This window comes from Petaurus breviceps, unplaced genomic scaffold, assembly GCF_028583685.1.
Source record: "Petaurus breviceps papuanus isolate PSGF00001 unplaced genomic scaffold, PetGlider_PUasm1.0 174, whole genome shotgun sequence".
In the NCBI taxonomy this organism is placed as follows: Eukaryota; Metazoa; Chordata; class Mammalia; order Diprotodontia; family Petauridae; genus Petaurus; species Petaurus breviceps.
Window position 1 is genome coordinate 35,443,230 of NW_027185761.1, and position 22,717 is coordinate 35,465,946.

Genomic DNA, 22,717 nt, shown 5'->3' on the forward strand with positions numbered 1-22,717 from the left:
AGATTGATTAACATGCCAGAAAAGGAAAATGGCAAATGGTAAATGAGATGTGGAAAAATTGGGACACAAATACATTGTTGGTATTGTTGCAAACTGGTACATCCATTCTGGAAAACAATTTGGAACTATGACCAAAAGGCTAACAAACTGCATACCCTTTCACCCAAAAATATGATTATTAGTTCTGTATCCCAAAGGGATCCAAAAAATTATTACACACACACATTTATACATATATACATATATATGTGTGTATGTATATTTATATGTATATACATACATACACACATACATACATACACACACATACCCACAATATTTATAATACCTCTTATTGTGGTGGCAAAAAATTGGAAATTGAAAGGATGCCCTTCAATTGTGGAATGGCTGAACAAGTTGTGGTATATGATTTTGATGGAATACCATTGTGCTACAAGAAATGATGAACAGGATCATTTCAGAAAACGAAACAAAACTTCAGAAGACATATATAAACTCAAGCAAAGTAAAATTAGCAGAACCAGGAGCATGTTGTACATGGTAACAGGAATATTGTAAGGATGATCCATAGGGAAATACTTGACTCCTCTGAATAAGATAATGATCTAAGGCAATACCAAAGGACTCTTAATGAAAAAGGCTATTCATCCCCAGAGAGACAATTAATTTTGAATGTATAAAGAACCATAATTTTAATTAACTTTCTTCATTATTCTCATTTTTCTGTCTTTTTTGCAACATGATTTATATATAAATATATTTTGTATGACCTCACATGTATAATATATATCAAATTTCTTGCCTTCTCTAAGGGGGTTGCAGTGCAGTGTGGGCGAATTTGGAGCTCATTTTTTAAAAATGATCTTAATTTTATATGTAATTTGGACATAAAATATCTTAAAAATAACAAATGGTATATGTACAATTTGAGGGAGTCACAAATGTTTTTCATATTAAAGCAAAGATAACTTTCCTTTCATTGTTAAATATTTCAGGAGAATACTGAGAATCAAAAGCCAATGGATTGATGACTTGTTGAATTTTAAGTTCAGTGAGGAGGAATTCCATTCCTCACTGACAATTCAGTGTACTTTGTGCTAGCCACTTCAGAGTTTTCAATGATTTGATTATTAAATTACTTTTTTAGGGTGATAGGTTCCTCAGCTGTATCTGTCTAAGTAGTAAATAGAAAAAATCTGAGGCACAAGTGATAAGAGTAAGTAAGTTGCTCTGATAATGATTTCAAGTGATTTTCATAAGTCATGGATCATTCTGTGGTCTCATTTTTTTTAATCCACCAGTTAAATGCTATCTCTCATGTTCACATCATCAATGGACATTTTAACAGTAAGTAAATATGGACAAAATGCACTGGCACAATATATAAGGTCAAGAAGATAAATAACTAAAGAAAGATGAGAGAAGGCTATAATGGAAGATTACCTTACTATCATATTTTAAAAAAGAAACCAAGTCAAAACCTCAACACTGTTTCTTCAAAAGTATAAACACACACACACATATATACACAGATCCATATATCTATAGACATACTTACATGCCTTTGAAAAAAGTGTTGATGTATATACAGATACACACATATCAATATGTGTATATATAACATAAATACATATACACGTGTGTATATATGAGTACATGTGTGTATATACTATACATGCATGTGTACATATATGTATATGTATATAGATTATGTTCTCTCCATGTATTTTATGATTATGTTGATCCAAGGGTGTGCTGGAGCCAGTTGTACGAGCTCTAAGTCCTGATTGTTAAATTTTCAGAAATCACAACTGATACAAATCAGGACTTGATATATTGTTTTGTTGATTTCTAGGGTTAAGAAAGTGATGTTGAAAATATAAATAAGTTGAGATAAACTTGAAAGTGTGCTGTAAGTATATTTTCTCTTTTTGTTGGGGGCAACAGAAAGTCTGTTAAACATTTACCACCATACCTCAGTGGTGATCATTCACAAAAGAAACTTGGATCTTAAAACAATTGTTATAGATTTGAGTTCCTGCATTATTCAATTTAGTTGGGCCATAAAAGACAAAAGAGATTCCCATTAGGGAAATTCACCCCAAGGCTGAACTTCTCAATGTCAAACAAAACAGAACTGAGACAATTATCCAGATAATTAAATTCCAAAAGGGTTTTTACCTGTAACATGTGGCTGTTGTGACGACAGATTTTCCCTTAAATAATATATGTGTCTTCTTTCTCAATTTTGGTTTATAGGCATGTAATGGCAAGCAAAATAGGATTTTTTTGCTGATTTCTGGGTTGTTTTAACTCATCAAGTTCCTTTGTGCCTTGCCTTTGATTGTATCAAGAACCTTTGATTGGAAACAGTATATATTGTATTGACCTTAATGGACCTAAGAGAGTTTGAAGTTATTTCCTGCCCTTAAGAGAACTAAGGGAATTTTAAGATCTCCCCAGCCCCTTAATAGGTCAAATATAATCACATGAGAGCCCATGAAGGGAGGAGCTTGCAACAAAAGGTAGAACAGGGAGGAGCAGATAAGAACAAGAGTAGAGCTGGGAGCAGGCAGAACTGAGAGAGAGCATATTTGTAATGTTGGCACTGTGTCTGTTGATCTGTGTTAACTTCTCAGAGAGAAGTCCTGTCTGTTGTTCTGTATTGATTTCTTAGACAGAAATCTTGTCTATTGTTCTGTGTTGATTTCTCGGACAGAACCCCTTTCTGTTATTCTGTATTGGTTTCTCAGACAGAAAGTAAATTGAGATGATAGCTCTGGTAATGTTTGTAAATATTGCTGTAGTCCTGTTAAGCTTTGTTTTCCAAGAAACAGAAACTGCAAAAGGAGCTAGGAGTGGAGCAGTCCCCATAAGTTGAGATATATAAAAGGAGAAAAAAATTGCTGACATGTGAATCCAGGCAAGAGTTGAAGGCAGTCAGTCCGTGGAGGAGGAGCTGTGGGGTTTGGAAATCAGCCTGAAGGTAAGATGCTAGAGGACTTTCCTTGGATACTCAGTACGGACTGATGAGAAAGTAACTTACTGTGACCTAGGGGTGACTGGTCTTTGTACTTTCTGCTACCCCTTAAGAATGATTGGCTTAAGGATGATTGGAAGCCAGCCTCAAGTCAAGATGAAAGAGGACTTTACTTGGACAGTTTGTGTTGACTGAGGAGATTGTGATTTACTGTAACCTAGGGATGGATAGTGTTTGTATTTTCTGTTACCCCTTAAAGACAAATAAAAGAGACACTTAATGGTATGTTTTGTTTAAGACGATGGCCACCTGAGTAATAAGTTTTTATGTTATGTGAATATTATGCTTTAGTTTCTTGAATGTTATGCTTTAGTTTATTATTGAATAAATAGAGATTTGACTATATTATGTGATTAGACCCTTATAGTTATTCACAGAAGCAGTCCTTAGGAGAACTACACATGATTGGCTTTACAAGGTATCAGCAGAGGATATGAGTGTTTGGACATTGAGAAATCTCATTTCACTACTCTCCACCCTTCAAAAATGTTTATGTTCTATTTATTTTGTATATATTTATGTATATTCATGTTATCTTCTCTGGTAGAAAGAAAATGCCTTGAGGTCAGGAAATATTTTAGTTTTGTATACTCAGCATGTAGCCTTGTTCCTGACATATAGGCAATCAATAAATGCTTATTGATTGGTTTAGTCCCAAATCCTGATTAGATAAGATGTTTATAATTCACCTCTTGTAGTTGTATCTCAAGTTTTGTCTAATAAAATATATTTACTGGGGGCGGCTAGGTGGCCCAGTGAGGAGAGCACCGGCCCTGGAGTCAGGAGGACCTGAATTCAAATCTAGCCTGAGACACTTGACTCACTTATACCTGTGTGATCTTGGGCAAGTACCTCAACCCCAATTACCCTCCTAAAAGCAAAAAAAAAATTAAAAATAATAAAAAATAAAAATAAAGTATATTTACTGTATATGCAAAAAATGTAAGATGGCAGTACCCCATGGTCTGAACCTTAAAAGATATGTGAATAATGAAATGAATAATGCTATACAGGAACAGGTTCTTGTAAGTATGTCTAAAGTCTCCTTGGATAAACTGTTGTCCAAGATAGTGAATGAAATTTCAGATATGACTGCAAAGATTATTATCTTTTTTGCGCAATCATTGGTCCTATGAGATTCTAGCCAAAGAAAGTTGTACTGATATTTAAATACTTGATGAATGGGAACAGTTCATATTATAGGCCAAAACATAAAATCTGATATCTAGATTAAAAAATCAAGAGGAGACTGTTTCATAATGAAATTGTTAAAATTCTAGCATACATTATTGTTGTCCTAACAATGGAAGCATTAAGTAGTAACATATAGGGAACATAGAGTCATAGGTGTAAGGTTGAAAGGAACCTTAGAGGTCATCTGGTCCAAATCCCTTTTTGTATAGATAAAGTAACTGAAGACACAGAGGAGTCAAATGATAGCTTTAGAATGATAGTAATTCTATGCCAGATTAGTCTCATTTCTTCTTTATTGTGATTTTTGGAAGGTTTTGCTTGTTTTTAAATAAGGCTAGAATTTTAATAGATTCAGTGAACACCATCAGCATAACAGGTTGAATCGAAGCAGACCATATAACATAATTTCTCATAAGATCCATCTGAAATGATGGAAAACTGTGTATTAAGAGTATTCTTTTTTTTCTTGTCAATTCCATGTATCCAGAAGGTGATTGATATTAAATAGATCATCATTAACTTAAAGTAACAGCTCCAGTAAAGGGGGACAAGACTGTGTTGTTGGCACAGTTTCAAGTTATACTTTTATGATTGACTTATATAAATGTATAAATATGTTTTATCAAAATTTCATACAAAACAATATTAGAAGGAATAATTAATCAGGCAATTTATTTGTTGGTCAGGATTTATTAGGTTTCTACAGTAAACCCAGCACTAACTAGGCACTCAAATTAGAAATAAAAAATGAAACCATCCTTATTCTGAATAAAAAGAAATTGTAAAGGAAGCTAACAATCTCACATATATTAAGCTATGCAATAATATATTCAGAAATATTTTTAAAATATGGAATGACAGACTGAAGTTAAGAATAAAATATAACGATAAATGCAGTATTCATATTCTGTTTAAAAATCCATTTCTATAATTCCAGGATATAAGAGAAAAGGGTGTAAAGCAAATGACTCATATTCCAATGACTCGTTTGAAAACAAAAGTCTGATAATTAAGAAAAAAGTATTTTTCTGCTTAAAATATTCATGTAATTACCTAACTTTTCTATTTCTAAGTGTATATACTGTCTTTAAATAGAACTCAATGTTGTCTATCCTTCAACAGCCTTATTTTTCTCCCATTTTTTCTTCATTTATAAATTCCCTTTGGAATTATATAATTAAGATTGCCATAGGCTGCTGCTGAATGTTTTATGTGAAATATATTGGATTCTGCTCTACCTTGAATTATAAACTTTTATAGCTTTAGTATGACACAGCTGATATTTTCAATGGCAATTATAATAAACAATAGCATGCATAGACCATACTGAAATTAAAGTCATATTTTAAAGATGGCCATTCCAATCTGCTAATCATAGCAGTAAGCATTCTAACCTGGAAATACATCTTCCTTATTTCTCCCATGATGCTTCTCACAACATACTAATGACTTACACTATTTACTGCAATGAATGTTATACAATGTTTCATAAGCTTTTAGAAATATGACTGGCTTACCATAGAAAAACAGTTGACCTCTTGCAATATTCTTTCCTCGCAGATTTTCGGCAATGCACTCATAAGATCCTTCATCCTCTTTTTGAAAGTTTGGGATTCCAATCATTCCTTTGGATTTGCTATATTGGATTTTCTTTGCCAAAGGACTTCCATTCAACCTCCTCCAAATAATATTGGGTATTGGACTAAAAGAGAATAATTCATTAGAAGAGGAGATATTATAGACATTAGGGTGAAGACACAACAGTCTAGGATGCTATATATATATATATATGTGTGTGTGTGTGTGTGTGGGTGTGTGTGTGGGTGTGTATTAAGCTTGAGACATACATCAGTCCTAAATACTGACATTTCTGGAACTAGTTTTCCAGTAAGGCAGTCCAGTAATCAAGTCCAGTGTGTCCATATACTGTTAAGAAAAGAGACCACAGAGCAGAGAATATGGCACAAACATTTGCTACTGATTTTCCTGTTAGGTAAGTTTATCACATGACATGTGTAGACTATGGTAATGGCTAAGTAAGGATGGGTGCATAACATACAGTGTGGAACTCCAAGTAGCTAACACAAGTATCATCTGCTGCTTGATAACAGGGACTATTTTTATACTCTTTTCACTTTTTTCTCACCCCTGCTTTTAAGATATTATTAGGAGATTAATAAAATATCTGTTGACCCGACTTATTCCAGAGGTCACTTTAGTCAGTGCTGCAAGTTTCAGGCACCATTGGTTTACTAAAGAAAAATTGTCAAATTGCCCAGAATTTGGTATAGGAGGCACTAAGGAAGTATTCTTCTAAGGCAGTATATATACTACAGCAGAAAAAATCATTAGGCCTGCAACTATGGAGACTTAATTTTGAGTCTAGGTTCATTTAGTTTTTGGCAAATCATCCTCTTTCAAATTCATAGAGTTGTATGATTCTAGAGTGAGATAGAAACTTCTTCCAACCATCTAATTTTACAGGTGGAAAAATTATTACCCAAAATATTAAATAAAAATTAAAAATCACAACACTTGTATGCTCATTGAAATTTACTAGGGAGGAAGGAAGATTCATTGGGCATTATAACATTGCTCAAGTATTTGGAGAAGAGGGATTAAACTTGTTCGGTTGGTGACTAAAAGAGATAACTGACAATAATTGGTAGAGACAGAAAAGAGACTAATTTAGCCATGATGCCAGGAAAAACCTTCATAACAACTAAAGCCATCCTAAAGTACAATAAGCTAACCCAAAATGGGATATGCACCATTTCCTTTGCGGTCTCAAAGCAAGGCTAGATAGACAGTTGACATGTTTGTTATAGTAAGAACCATTTTTCATGTTTACTTTGAAATTGCCTTTTGAATTTCCTTTCAATTCTCAAATTTTGCAAAACTGTAAAAAAGAGTTTTTACTTGTGGACATTTTATCCTTTGCCACATTCTCTACAGTTGGTCAATCACAAATGGAGGTGTAATGGGAATGGAAATTTAATATCTTCCCTGCCCCTAGGCACTTTGATAGGTTTAAGTGCACCTGGAGCCTGTGGCAGGAGGCTTGGTTTTTTGCAATGCTTTTTGATTCGGCAGTGGGTCAAGGGGGTTGTTACATATTCTGAGCCAGGAGAAGGGTATATAAACCCTGATATGAGCCTTTGTTTTGGGGCTCACTTTGAGAAGTGTTGTATGATTTGACCAAATAAGACTATAGGCAGTTTTTGAGCCCCGCTGTCTTTGAAAACCCAGATTTTGATGCTTCCCTCTCTGTTAACTGTAACTCAGTATGGAGGGAATGATCAGACAGTTGGAGGCCTGTCTGCTTGAAATGTTTCTCTGTCTTCTTGTAACTTCTGTCTGTATACTCTGAAGTTTGAGGTGCTGACTTTTTCCCCTGAACTAGGTAAATGATATATTTGATTGATTAAAGCAAGATTGTTAACCCATTTTGAGTTGCTTTCCTTTAGAAAAGCAGATCTAAGAGCCTGTGTTGGCAGCCACCTTGGATATTCTGGGGTGCTTGCTGCTACCGGAGGCCAATACCTACATGTGGTGTAAAGTCAGAACATACCTTGTTTTTCACTGTCATTTCCAAATATACCATCTGTCAAAATCACATAGCAATGTTTTCCTTTTTAAATTTTAGAACATCTGGCCAGTTGCTATTTTCATATTGTCTCCTACATTGGACTGTGAGCTCCTTGAGTACAGAGACTAATTTCTGTATGTTTGGTTTGTTTATTTTTTTTTTGCCTTTCTTTAGAAAGGTGCTTAGAACAGTCCCTGATGAAGTATAGATAGCTAACAAATACTATTTGACTTTTGATTTATGCTTTGTTATACTCTTGACCATGTCTTTTTCAAATATTTTCTTCCTCGGGCTCCTAAAGGTCATTCATTCTTATCTCCCTCATTTATCTTCACAACAAAAACTTCCTTAGAGTTTCATCCATGCTCTCCCTTTGTTAAGGCTGGAATCTATTTTCTTTCTCAGAGTTAATTTCTTAATCACAGCTTGTGTTTTGTCTGTTTTATATATTCTATCTCTCTCATCATCAACCTTTCCTTCTCTACTAAACACTTACTTGAGCCTTACAAAAATTTGCTATATCCCTAGTATAGAATAACTCACCTTAGACCAATAGGTTTCTCATACTATCCTTTCATATCCATCCTCATTTCTATTACTAAAATCTTATTCATCTGTACAGTACTCTATTATTCTCTAGTTTTATTTCATCCCAAATGCTTTCTCATCTTAGTCTCTAGAACAATTGATAACTCAATATGTTCTTAAGACTCAATCTATCTTTGATCTTTTTTTACAATTTGAAATTATTGGCCACTTGTTGATAATCTTGTAGACTTTCCTTCTTTGGAGATCTATAATATTTCTCTGTCCCAGATTTCTTCTTTCATGTCTGACCACATCTTCCTTGCTTTGTTTATTTTGCTTCACTGTCTTTTACATCCTACAGGTGGCCATTCCCCAAATGTCTTTTGAAGATCCCCTATTTTATGTCTTAACCTTCTCCATTGTTGATATTATCAGTTTTCCTAAGGCCAATTATTATATTTATAAACTTTACTCCCACATATGCCTAGGCCTATTGTCTGAATTTCATTTCTAAATCTCCAACCACTTCCCAACATTTGCAACAAAATGTCCTACTTGTAGTTCAAATTGTTCCAAATTTAAGTCATCACCTTCCCCCTCAAAATATGCTCCTCCTTTACCCTTATGCCTCTCCCAACCACCCTATACTTAAAGGTAGCATTGCAATTATTTTAAAATTCAGTCTCAAAAATTTTTAGTTGTTTTGGACTCTTCCATCTTTCCCATACTCTCATATCCAATCAGTTGCCATGGCTTCAATTTCTGTCTCCACAAAATATTTCTTGCCTCCCCCCACCCACTTACACTACTATCATATTTATTCAGGACTTTATAATCAATATTATTCCTTCCTAAATAGTCTTGTCAATAGTATTTCCTGCTCTAATTCATACTTTACACAGTTATGATGGCAACCTTCCTAGTACTAGTCTGAATACATCCCTAACCTACTAAACAAACAAAAATTTTCTATTGCTTTTCTAATTTTTATGAGTTAAAAAAAAACTAAACATGTTAATCCTATCATTTAAAACCCTCTAAAATCTTGTACCAATATGTGTTTCTAAATTTATTTTACATTACTTTCTTACACATGTTCTGTATTCCAATAAAGCTGGACAATTTATTGTTCCAAAACCTGTCTTCAGCTTTAGTATGCTCATTTAGGGCATACTAAGTTCCTTCCCTTCTCTACTTTTCAGAATTACTATCTTCCTTGAAAATTCAATTCAGGTGCTTCTTCCTAGAAGAAAACCTTTTCATATTACTTAGACAAAAATGATCTCTTCTATCTCTATATTCATTAGGGGGCTGTTGTTTTTGCTATTATGATTCTTTCTTTTTATTTATCACACTGAATCTTACGTATTCACAGTTAGTATTTTATGCTTTGTTATTTTTTTTTCTTGGATCTATTCCATAGGACTATATTAAGAACAGCATTTTCCAGTAATAAATGCTGTATAAATGCAAACAATTATTAAATTATTATCAAGAAATGGCTCAATACCATCAGCAGTTACAGAGAATATTAATAAGTTTTATGAGTGGTGCTCACATCTACAAATGTATATGTTTCTTTAGCATATAATTCCTAGCATTTTGACTGGCATTTCTTTTCTACTCAGAGACCCAGAGTAAGTCTTTTCTATAAAATTTTACAATTCAATTCTCTTAGAAACATAAATTCTTTGTGAAAAACATACATTTCCTAGTAAATTATTTCTCTATATCCAGTTTCAGTCATCTCATATAGGATCAATCCAGGTCTCCTTGATTGGTGAGAAAGAAAAAAAAATGTCCTATTTGATCATTCTTTTTGTTCATAGGACTTAAACAAGTGATTTAATTAGATTGTTAATAATATAAAATGATCTTAAGGCATAAACATAGAGAAAACAGTAGCCAATATTTCAGAGAGAGTCTTCCAAATAGAAAAAACTTACACAATCTTAAGAAGCTCAGAATATTTTTAACAAAGATAAAAATTAATGGTGCATTCATTGTCATAATCACAACCATTGAACCACTGTGATGACATTTCTGTTCCTGTTTAAGATTCCTTTTATCTTAGAAATAATTCTTCATAAAGAGAATAAGCCTGTGAAAGCAATCTAGCCCTGAATCAAAATCCCATGAAGGAAACAAATCTCATATCTTAGGCTGATTTAGCTCTTAGAGTCATGGTTTTACACTACTTTGAATGACTTTTGTGGGAGTCTTCCAAGTGTCTTACTTTATTTTGCTCCTTTCTTATGACTCTTCTTGGAATCCAGATTGCATGAGATATGGATTGCATGAAATGTGGCCTCTCACAAATGTGAACTACTGCTGGATGACAAAAGCAGAATTCACGGCTCTGTGTCTCTGACTTCATGCTATTTAAATAAACATCCCAATAAATAAAGATTTGCCTTCCATTCTCTTGTGTCAGGAGTTTTAGATTGAGTGAGAATCCTATTAGTATTATCAAAAGACAAAGAATTCATATGTTAGGACAGGAGACCAATCAGGCCCTGTTCAAACTGAATTATAGAGGAAGTGAAGGCTGTTAAAATATTGTGGTAGGATCCCTCCTGCTTAAGTCCTATACTTTCAAACCTTAAGTAGCATTTTCATTACTGGGCTATTTCGAAAAGGTGTATACACACAGCCATATACATGAATATACACACACTCACACACATACATGTATATACCTATACACATATAAGTGTATACACATATACATGTGCCCATACAATACACATATGTATACACACATGTTAAAATGTATGCAATACACTGCATATATACACATATACATACATAGAATTGTAAAGATAGAGAGATTCCTTAACCCTCATTATTCACTACTTAAATCTAGAAAACAGTAAAGAGAACTAGTACAACTAGGAAGCCTGCTATTGGTCATCAGAGATTGCAATAGCACCCTTGGGATTATTCAAAAGCCTGAAACTCATTACAATAGAACCTCACTGAAATCATATTTATTTGAGAGAAAGTGAAGCCTAGTAGGAAAACAAGCAGGGATTAGCTTTGTTAAATGTTTAAACTTCACTCTAATTGGCTTTCATTTTACCAATTTGAAATACTCACATTGAGTTCCAGGAATGTAAGATTGCTCTATAAGAATGTAATGGATAAATTCATATGCTTGGCATAGAAGCAATCTCCCTGTTATTGAAGGGAACAAGTGCTTATGACTAAACTCTGAACTGTCCAAAGGGAGCTATCATTTCTCTATACCATCTTTCTCTTGTTACTGACATTACCCCCAAAATTATACAAATGTAAAACATTTCTATTTTAACTTCTTGCTGTTACAGTGTCTAAACACAATTATTGCCATGGTCAAGAGTATACATTGCAGAGTACATCTTCTTATTCCATATTGTTAAAACTTTTACGACTTAACTCAGTATCTCATCACCAAAGTTATCTCTGAAATCCTGCTGATAGGTAGAATTAACATTTTAGTAAATGAAAGAAATATTGGTGAGCTAAGTTGTTTTATTTTTTTATTAAATGTCTGATCCATGTGCAAAACCCAAAACTTTTCTGTGACAATAAAATCACTGGCTCAATAAACTGCATGTGTGTCTGTGTGTGTGTGTGTGTGTGCGTGCATACTCTTATTTAAAAACTAGTCCATTCCCAACTCTCTAGTATTCTTATGCTTTATTCATTTTCATTCTAAAATCAAACTATAATAGCTCACTCACTTTTGTTCCCACTTGGCATAAGACCTACTACCTCCTACCATGGCACTGCTGACTGTGGAGTTATTTTTTTACTGATCTCTCCCTTTTGGAAAGCCTCATCTCCTTATAGACTCATCTCAAATGCTTTCTTCTATATGAAGTATTTCTACTTTTTTTTTTCTTTTTGGAGGGAGGAAGGCAGGGCAATTGGGTTTTAAGTGAATTACCCAATGTCACACGGATAGTAAGTGTTAAGCATATGAGGCCTAATTTGAACTCAGGTCCTTCTGAACTCCAGGGTCAGTGCTCTGCCACCTAGCTACCCCATGAAGTCTTTCTTCACACACACCTGCACTTAGATGCTAGTCCACTTCTATCTTGTACAGCAAAAAATTAATTTTGTATATATTTATATGTACACGTGCTGTCTTTCACTTTAGAATGTAAGCTTTTTGAGGGCTGGGGCCAAGATGGTGGAGTAGAAACAGGACTTCTGCATGGCTCCCCCTTCCACCTCCTTCAATTCATCTAAAAAAAGACTCTAAACAAACTTTTGATCTACAGAACCCAAAAAAATGACAGAGAGAAACTAACTGCCCACTGAAGATAGACCAGCAGGCCAGCAGGAAGGGGCCAGCACAGTGGACTGGGAGTTGAGAGGAGCCCCTGTGAGCCAGATGTTTTAGCCTCAGGGTGGCCACAACCAGCTGCCAGCTGGAGGCACTTCAGATGACCAGCAACTATGGGGGTTTCCAAAACTATCAACCCATAGATGCTAAGGACAAAGTGAGAGGTCAGTGCAGAATGGACTTTGTGAATCAGGGGTCTGGAGTGTGGTCTGGCATTTGCCCCTGGGGCAATAAGTGGCTGAGGCACAGCAGCCATGGCTGCTTCAGAGCTCTTGGCCTGCAGATTGTAGGGGGACCAAGTAACTAGTCTGAGGGGTAATTGCTCTTGCTTTAACCTGCTTAGATCTGGATCACTGTCTAGTGTAGAGGTCTTGCGGTGCATGACCAGTTTGCAAGAGCATGTGGAGGCATCATAGAGGGCAGCCAACTAATAGCTCCAGCAGCTGAGAAAACAGTAGTGATTGGGCCAAAGCTCGCCTCTTTTTTTTGCCACAGAGTCCGACTTTGGCAAAAACCTCAAAAGTCAAGTAAGTGAGTAGCAACACGAGCAAGCAAAGCAAGCACAGTAATCCAACTTTATACTCTTTTTTAGGGAAAAAAAAAAGGACCAATGCTTCGAACAGGAGGAAGACAACAAATCCAGAACGCCTGCACCAAAAGCTTCCAAGAAAAATATGAACTGTTACAGGATATAGAAGAGCTTAAGAAGGATTTTGGAAATGGAATAAGAAAAATGGAGGAAAATTGGGAAGAGAAATGAGAATGATGCAAGAAAATTATGAAGTGAGAGCCAACAACCTGACTGAAGAAAATAACACCTCAAAAACTAGACTAACTCAGATGGCAAAAAATGGCTGAAAAAGGCAATGAATGAGGAGAAGAATGCCTTAAAAAGCCAAATTGGCCAGATAGAAAAAGAATCTCAAAAGCTCACTGAAGAGAATAATACCTTCAGAATTATATTGGAGCAAATAGAAGCATGTTAATTTATGAGAAATCAAGATAATATTAAACAGATTCAAACAAATGGAAAAATAGAAAGCAATGTTAAATATCTCATTGGAAAAACCACTGACCTGGAAAATAGATCCAGGAGAGATAATTCAAAAATTAGTGGACTACCTGAAAGCCATGATCCAAAAAAGAACCTAGAAATCATCCTTCAAGAAATTCTCAAGGAAAATTGCCCTGATGTTTTAGAACCAGGGGGCAAAAGAGGTTGAAAGAATTCACCAATACCTCCTGAAAAAGATCTCAAAAATAAAAATCCTAGGAATATTACAGCCAGGTTCTGGAATTCGCAGATCAAGAAAATTTCATAAGCAGCCAGGAAGAAACAATTTGAATATTGTGGAAACACAATCAGGATAACACAAGATCTGGCAGCATCTATACTAAGGGATCGAAGGGCTTGATATATTATATTATGGAGATCAAAGGAGCAGGGATTAAAACCAAGAATCACCTACCAGCAAAACTGAATATCATGTTTCATGTGAAAACATGATTATTCAATGGAATAGAGGACTTTCAAGCATTCTTTTTTAAACATTAATTTGTTTGTTTACTTTTAGTTTACAGGATTCAGTTCCACAATTCCTTGAGTTTCACATTTTATCCCACTCCCTCCCTTCCCCTGCCCCATGGTGGCATATAGTCAAGTATAGGATCTGGAAATACTTTCACATTATACATTAGTCAGTTTATAAAGACAGATTGTATCAGATGGAATGAAAAATGGTGAGGACATAAAACCAAACAAGAAAAGGAAAAAGATGAGGTATTTTGCTTCCCTCTGGGTATAAACTCAGTTCTTTCTAGTTCTTTCTCTGGATGCATACATTTCTCTCCATCATCAGCCTATAGGGATTGACTTATATCACTGCATTGCTGAGAAGAGTCCAGTGTATCAAAATTGGTCATCACACATATGTTGTGTCTGTAATTGTGTACAAATTTCTCCTGGTTCTACTCTTCTCACTCAGAATCAGTTCGTATAAGCCTCTCCAGGTAAATATGAAGTCCATCTGCTCCTTGTTTCTTATAGCACGATAGAATACCATAACGTACACATACCACAACATGTTCAGTCATTCCGCAATTGATGGGCACCCCCTTAATTTCCAATTCTTTGCCACCACAAAAAGCTGCTATAAAAGTTTTTGTACATATGGGTCTTCCTCCCACATCTATGATCTCGTTGAGATAAAACACTAGGAGTGGTATTGCTGGGTCAAAGGATATGAAATTATTTATACCCCTTTGGGCATAATTCCAGATTGCTCTCCAGAAAGACTGGATCAGTTCCCAATTCCACCAGCATTGAATTAGTTCCAATTTGCCCACATCCTCTCCAGCATTTGTCGTTTTCCCTTTTTGTCATCTTAGCCAATCTGACTGGTGAGATGTGATACCTTACAGTTGTTTTGATTTCCATTTCTCTATTCAATAGTGATTTAGAGCATTTCTTCATGTGCTTATAGATATCTTTAATTTCCTTCCCTGAAAATTTCCTGTTCATATCCTTTGACCATTTATCAATTGGGGAATGTCTTGCATTCTTATATATTTGACTCAATTATCTGTAAATTTTAGAAATGAGTCCTTTGTCAGAGACATAGGTTGTAAAGATTCTTTCCCAATTTCCCACCTCCCTCTTAATCTTAGTTACATTGGCTTTATTTCTACAGAAGCTTTTCACTTTCATGTAGTCAAAATAATCCATTTTATATTTTATAATGTTCTCTAATTCTTGATTAGTCATAAAGTCTTTCCCTCTCCACAAATCTGACAGGTAAACTATTCATTGTTTTCCAAGACTGCTTACAGTATCAACATTTCTACCTAGATCATGCTCCCATTTAGATTTGATTTTGGTATATGGTGTTAGATAAATGTCTATGCCCAGTTTATGCCACGCTATATTCCAGTTTTCCCAGTAGATTTTTGTCAAATAGTGAGTTCTTATCCCAAAAACTAGAGTCTTGGTGTTTATAAAACAATAGATTACTATAATCATTGACTTCTGAATCTCGTGGGCCTTATCTATTCCATTGATCCACTCCTCTATTCCTCAGCCAGTAACAAGTAGTTTTGATGACTGCTGCTTCATAATGCAGATTAAAATCTGGTATAGCTAGTCCACCTTCCCTAGCATTTCTTTTCATTAATTCCCTTGATATTCTGGACCATTTATTCTTCCAAATGAATTTTGTTACTATTTTTTTGTAGCTCTATAAAGAAGTTTTTTCATAAATTAATTGGTATGGTACTAAATATATAATTTAATTTAGGTAAAATTTTCATTTTTATTATATTAGCTCGACCCAGCCATGAGCAATTGATATTTTTCCAATTAGTTAGATGTGACTTTATTTGTGTGAATAGTGTTTTGTAGTTGTGGTCATATAGGTCCTGGGTTTGTTTTGGCAGGTAGATTCCCAAATATTTTATAATGTCTACAGGAATTTTAAATGGGATTTCTTTTTCTATCTCTTGCTATTGAATTTCATTGGAAATATATAGGAATGCTGAGGATTTTTGTGGGTTTATTTTATATACTGCAACATTGCCAAATACATTTATTGTCTCAAGTATTCTTTTACTTGATTCTCTAGAATTCTCTAAGTGTATCATCATATCATCTGCAAAGAGTGATAGCTTGGTCTCTTCTTTACATATTTGATTTCTTTAATTTCTTTTTCTCCTCTAATTGCTACTGCTAACATTTCTATTACCAGATTGAATAAGAGGGGTGAGAGTGGACACCCTTGTTTCACCCCTGATATTATGGGAAATGTTTCTAGGTTCTCCCCATCACATATAATACTTGCTGATGGCTTTAAATAGATGCTACCTATTATTTTAAGGAAGGATATATTTATTACTACACTTTCTAATGTTTTTAATAGGAATGGGTGTTGTATTTTGTCAAAATAATTTTCTGCATCTTATTGAGATGATCATGTTGTTTCTGCTAGTTTTATTGTTGATATGATCAATTATACTGATGGTTTTCCTAATATTCAGCCATCCTTGCATTCCTGGAATAAATCCTACCTGATCAAAGTGTACTATTCTTGAGATAAGTTGCTGTAGTCTTTTTGCTACTATTTTATTTAGAATTTTTGCATCTATATTCATGAGGGAGATTGGTCTATAATTTTCTTTCTCTGTATTATGACTTCCTGATTTAGGTATAAGTACCATATTTGGGTCAGAAAAAGAATTTGGTAGGACTCCTTCACTAATTTTCCCAAATAATTTGTAGAGTACTGGAATCAATTGTTCTTTAAATGTTTGATAGAATTTACTAGTAAATCCATCTGGCCCTGGAGAGTTTTTCTTAGGGAGTTGACTGATCGGTTGTTCAATTTCTTTTTTTCTGAGATGGGGTTATTTAAATTATTTATTTCCTTTGAGATAAAATGGGCACCTTGTATTTTTGTAAATATTCATCCTTTTCCCTAAGATTGTAAAATTTGTGTGTATACAATTGGGAAAATAATTCTTAATTATTGTTTTGATTTCCTCTTCATTGGAGGTAGATTCACCTTTTTCATTTTTGATACTCATAATTTGGTTTTCTTCTTTCTTTTTTTTAATCATATCGACGAAGGGTCTATCAATTTTGTTGTTTTTTTTCATAAAACCAGCTCTTAATTTTATTTATTATTTCAATAGTTATCTTAATTTCAATCTTATTAAACTTTCCTTTGGTTTTCAATATTTCTAATTTAGTATTTAATTGGGGATTTTGAATTTGTTCTTTTTCTAGGTTTTTCAATTCTATGCCCAATTCACTGACCTCCCTTTTCTCTAATATAATCATAGATGCACTCATGGATATAAAACTTACCCTAATAATTACCTTTTCTGCATCCTACAAATTTTGGTATGTTGTCTCATTATTATCATTCTTTTGAATGAAATTACTGATAGTTTCTATAATTTCTTGTTTGACACACTCTTTAGGATTACATTGTTTAATTTCCAATTAGTTTTTAGTCTGTCTTTCCATGGCCCTTTATTCATATAATTTTTATTGCATCATGATCTGAGAAGTATGCATTTAATATTTCTGCCTTATTGCATAGAATTGTGAGGTTTTATGCCCTAGAACGTGGTCGGTTTTTGAGTATGTGCCATGAACTGCCGAGAAGAAAGCATATTCCTTTTTATTCCCATTCAGTTTTCTCTGGAGATTTATCATACCTATCCTCTCTAAAATTCTCTTCACCTCCTTAACTTTTTTCTTGTTTATTTTGAGTTTGAATTTATCAAGTTCAGAGAGGGGGAGGTTAAGGTCTCCCACTAGTATAGTTCTACTATCTATTTCTTCCTCTAATTCCTTTATCTTCTCCTCTAGGAATTTGGATGGTATACCACTTGGTGCATATATGTTAAGTAATGATATTGCTTCATTCTCGATGGTGCCTTTTAACAGGATATAGTTTCCTCCCTTATCTCTTTTAATTAGGTCAATTTTTGCTTTTGATTTATCTGAGATAAGGATTGCTACCCCTGCTTTTTGTACTTTAGCTGAAGCATGATACATTTTACTCAAGCCTTTTACCTTTACCCTGTGTGTATCCCTCTGTTTCAGATGTGTTTCTTGTAAACAGCATATTGTAGGATTATGATTTCTAATCCATTCTGTTATCCATCACTGTTTTATGGGAGAGTTCATTCCATTCACATTTACAGTTATGATTGTTACCTATTTATTTCCCTCCATCCTATTCCCTCCCCTGTTAATGCTCATATTTTCCTCCCTTCTTCCTTTCCCCCCTTAATAGTTTTCCTTTTGACCACTGCCTCCCTCAGTATTCCCTTATCTGTTCCCCTCCCCTTTCCTCCCTTTCCCCTTACTTTTTTCCTCCCTACTAACTACCCTCCCCACTTTCATAGCCCTTTCCCCCTCCTACTTCGGGTAGGATATTTTTATAATTAACAAAGTATGTTATTTTTTCTTTGCATTAAGAGTGACAGGAATAAATCTCATGCGAAGCTCCTCTCCCTCCCCTCTTTCCCTCTAAAATGATACTTTTTGTGTTTCTTCTCCCTAGATTCCTATGCTTAACTGGTTCCTATAACCTCCTTGCACCATAACCAATGAGGGAAAAGCTCATATGATTTTCATCTCCCTCCCTTCTTTTCCTCTGCTACACTGTTTTTATGCCTCTTTGTGTGTCATAATTTACCCTTTTCTACTTCATTCAATCCTCTTCTTCCATTGCAGTCCTTTGGTAGCCCTTAATAAGATTTTTTTTAAATCATTAATTTGTGTATTTTTTACTCATACCCTCTACTGGTCTATAACCAGTTGGCTCTTATCCAATAGCAGGGTGTGTGTGTGTGTGTGTGTGTGTGTGTGTGTGTGTGTGTGTTTTCCTTGTTTACCTTTCTATGTCACTGTTGCATCTCGTAATTGAAGGTTGAATTTTCCATTGAGCTCTGGCTTTTTTGTCAGGATGTTCTGGAACTCTGATATATTGTTGAATGACCATCTCTTTGCCTGAAAGAATATTCTCAGTCTCACTGGGTATGTGATCCTTGGTTGTAACCCGAGCTCTTTTGCCTTCCAGAACATTGTATTCCACTACCTCTGATCTTTCAGTGTAGAGACTGCCAAATCCTGTGCGATCCTCACTGTGGACCCTCAATATTTGAATTGTTTATTTCTGGCCACTTGAAGTATTTTCTCTTTTATCTAGAAGTTCTGGAGTTTGGCCACAACATTTCAAGGACTTTTCAGTTTGGGATCTCTTTCAGCAGGTGTCCGGTGGATTCTCTCAATTTCTATTTTACCCTCAGGTTCTAGTATCTCAGGGCAGTTTTCCTTAAGGAGCTCTTGGAGAATGTTGTCCAGGCTCATTTTTTCGTCATGATTTTCTGGTAGGCCTTTGATTCTCAGATTATCTCTCCTGGATCTGTTTTCCAGGTCAGTTATTTTTTCTTTGAGGTGTTTTACCTCTTTTTCTAATTTTTCATTCTTGTTGTTTTGTTTGACTAATTCTTGGTTCCTCAAAGAGTTATTTGTTTCAATTCGATTGATTCTAGTTTTTAGTAAATCATTTTCCTCAGTTAATTTTTGGAGCTCCTTTTCGGTATCATATACTTTTCTTTTTAGAGAGATGTTTTCTTAATTATAATGTTTTTCTAATTCTGCAATTTTGGTTTTGAAACAATTATTCATTTTGTCTTCTATCTCTCTCATTCGGTATTCAAAGTTCTTTTTGATCTCATCTAGATCTTTCTGTGCTTACAACCAGTTCCCTGTTGATGTGTCAGCTGTGGGTGTGGAGTCCACGTTGTCTCCTTCTGAGTTTGGTTCCTTCCTCTGAGGATAGTAGGATTCCAGATTCTTTGTAGTCTGTTTTCTACCCATTTTGAGGCGGGGCCCTAGCCACGCTCTTCCACTAGGGATCCCAAGCTTTTACTGTAGAGGGTTTTGCCCTGGGGCAATAGTTACTATGTTTTCAGGGTCAGAGGGGATGGGTTGGGGCATCCTGGTATTGGAGGTCCTGATAAGGGCTCTTTTTTTTTTTTTAATTTCTGCGCTATTAAGTGGTAGTCCCAGGAGTATTTGCTGTCCAAGACAGGGGTCTCTGCATTTGGTTCTTACCTTGCTCTTTCCAGTCCCAGCCCATTGGGTTGTTGGGATGACTTGCCCTCTTAGTTGATCAGGTGCCTTCAGGACCTGCCACTGCGGGCCTCACTTTCCTTCGAGGCCTGTGCCTTCCAGTCCTGCCTCTGGGTCTCCTTTCAAGCATTCTTTTTTTTTTTTAAGCAATCAGGGTTAAGTAACTTGCTCAAGGTTACACGGCCAGGTGTTTCTGGGTGGGTGCTAAGTGTCTGAGCCCGGGATTCCATCTCCAGGTTTTCTCAACACTGGAGCCGGTGCTCTTACTCTCTGTGCTACCTGGCCGCCCCTCCTTTCAAGCATTCTTGATGAAAAAAACCAGAGTTGAACAGATAATTCGACATTCAGCTAGAAGAAGCAAGAGGAGCATAAGAAATACATTGAAATTGGTATTCCATCTTCTGTGGAAGGGAGGAAGCACATGTTTGCATTTCACTACCAGCCAAAATAAAGCCTATGAATGTGACCAGGAAAAATGAAAAGAATATAAGCTTTTCAGACAGCAAGTACTAATTTCCTTTTACTCTTTGTACCCTCTGTGCTAAGCAGAGTGTGTGACATGTATTATGGACTTAACAAAATTTTGTTGAATAACTAGCGAGTATAGCAACATATTCTGACAGTGCTTAATAACTCATTGCTTGAGCTGATTTCCATTTACCTGTCTCTGTAACTCTTATTAGCTATTATTAGAATAGGTATATTTATATTTCATGTAACAGTTTTTTAAGCACTTCACAGAAGTCAGTCTTTAGATCCTCAAAGAAACCCTGTTAAATAGATATTGCTATTATACACACTTTACAATGGGATAACTGAGGCTAGCAAAGGTTAACTAACTTGTGAAAGTCACACAACTCACAAATACATAAGCTAGGATGCGAACTCTAGTCTTCCTGATGCCAGTTCCAACAATACACCAACTAGTGGCAACCATTAAACTTTGTGCTTTTGTCTTGATGCCTGAATTTGCTGTGGTTTTTGAGAAGGCAATCTAGATTTTAGCTAGTCTTTGCTATTCAGACTTTCTCCTTGGCATAATAACTTGCTTAAGTTTCTGATTTGGTTATTTACCTCAATTTGATTGATGTTGGTGTTTGGTCTTACAGTGTTCAGAAGGGCATGACTTTGGGAATAAAGAGGAGATAAGCTTGCTTTGCTCAGTCCCGGTCAGGTTATTTGGGGAGCGGTCTTTTCACTTCTGGGTTCTATAGTTTGGGAAGGATGCTGTTAAAGCTGGTCTTTCAAAACTCTTAAAGAGTCAATAGAATGGTAGGTTTCAAGTTCATACTATATGAAGATCATTGGAAACTGGTTTTATCTCTTTCTTAATCTCATTCATGATAGCAGAGTGCCTTACACATTATAATTTCTTAACACTTGCTAATGGATTTATTAATGAAATAACTCAGTAGGGGTATGGGATAGTAATGCTTATGTTCAAGAATTTTAGGGGTACTTTCATGATAGTTAAATCAAATCATAGTAAGTGCCAAGCACCATGCTAAGTATGGGGAATATAAAGTAGGGCAATGAAACAGCCCACCCTCAGAAGAAGTTTACATTCTAAAGAGAGAATTGTGCCATTTTGGGCCCACAGTGAAGAATTAAGAATAATGAGTAGAGATTTCAAACAGGAGAATTTATCTTTAATGTCAGCTTTTCTTATTTACTAATCTTCAATGGTAGAGAACAAGGTACTATCTCAGGTGGTAGTCAGTTCTCCTACCTTGATTCCTTCAAACTTAAGCTAGATGAACATGTATCAAACAGGCTACACTGAGGGTTCTTTTTTGGTCATGCATTGAACTAGATAGATGCTGAAGTCCAAATCTGTAGTTCTGTAAATTTTTATCTATTCTCTTGCCTTCTGGCAAGAAGAGTGTGCTTACTGTCTGCCAGGATCTCAGATGATAATCTTTGCTTTCTTCACTACTATCAGATTGCTTAGAAAGCAATTTCAGAAACTTAAGTAAAGCTAGTCTTCTGTAGTGCCTAGAGAACTGAACTTGGAGTCAGGAAAATGTGGGATCAAATTCTAACTTTGGCATAGCTTTGTTGGCTGTATGACTGTGGCTGATTCACTTAAATTTGTCTGTGCTTCAATTTTCTCAATTGTAAAGTAGGATAGTGAGAATTGATGTTCTTACAATACTTTCCATTTCTAAATCCATGATCCTAGGACAACTTTTGATTCTCTAACTCTGTCTCTATATCCCTTTGTCTCTAAATCTTTCTCTTTGTCTCTGTCTCTCTCTCTCTCTGTCTCTCTCTCTCTGTCTCTGTCTGTCTGTCTCTCTCTCTGTCTCTCTGTCTCTGTCTCTCTGTCTCTGTCTCTCTCTCTGTCTCTGTCTCTCTGTCTCTGTCTCTCTCTGTCTCTCTCTCTCT

General features: G+C 35.3%; 1 protein-coding gene across 1 annotated transcript in view; it reads right to left on the reverse strand.

The window, feature by feature from the left end:
- Positions 1-22,717, reverse strand: part of CNTN6 (contactin 6) — a 517,724-nt gene that overhangs the window by 170,130 nt on the left and 324,877 nt on the right. Inside the window, exon 8 of the mRNA XM_069084074.1 lies at positions 5,752-5,936. Coding sequence (XP_068940175.1) covers positions 5,752-5,936 — 185 coding nt within the window. The remainder of the gene's footprint in view (positions 1-5,751; positions 5,937-22,717) is intronic.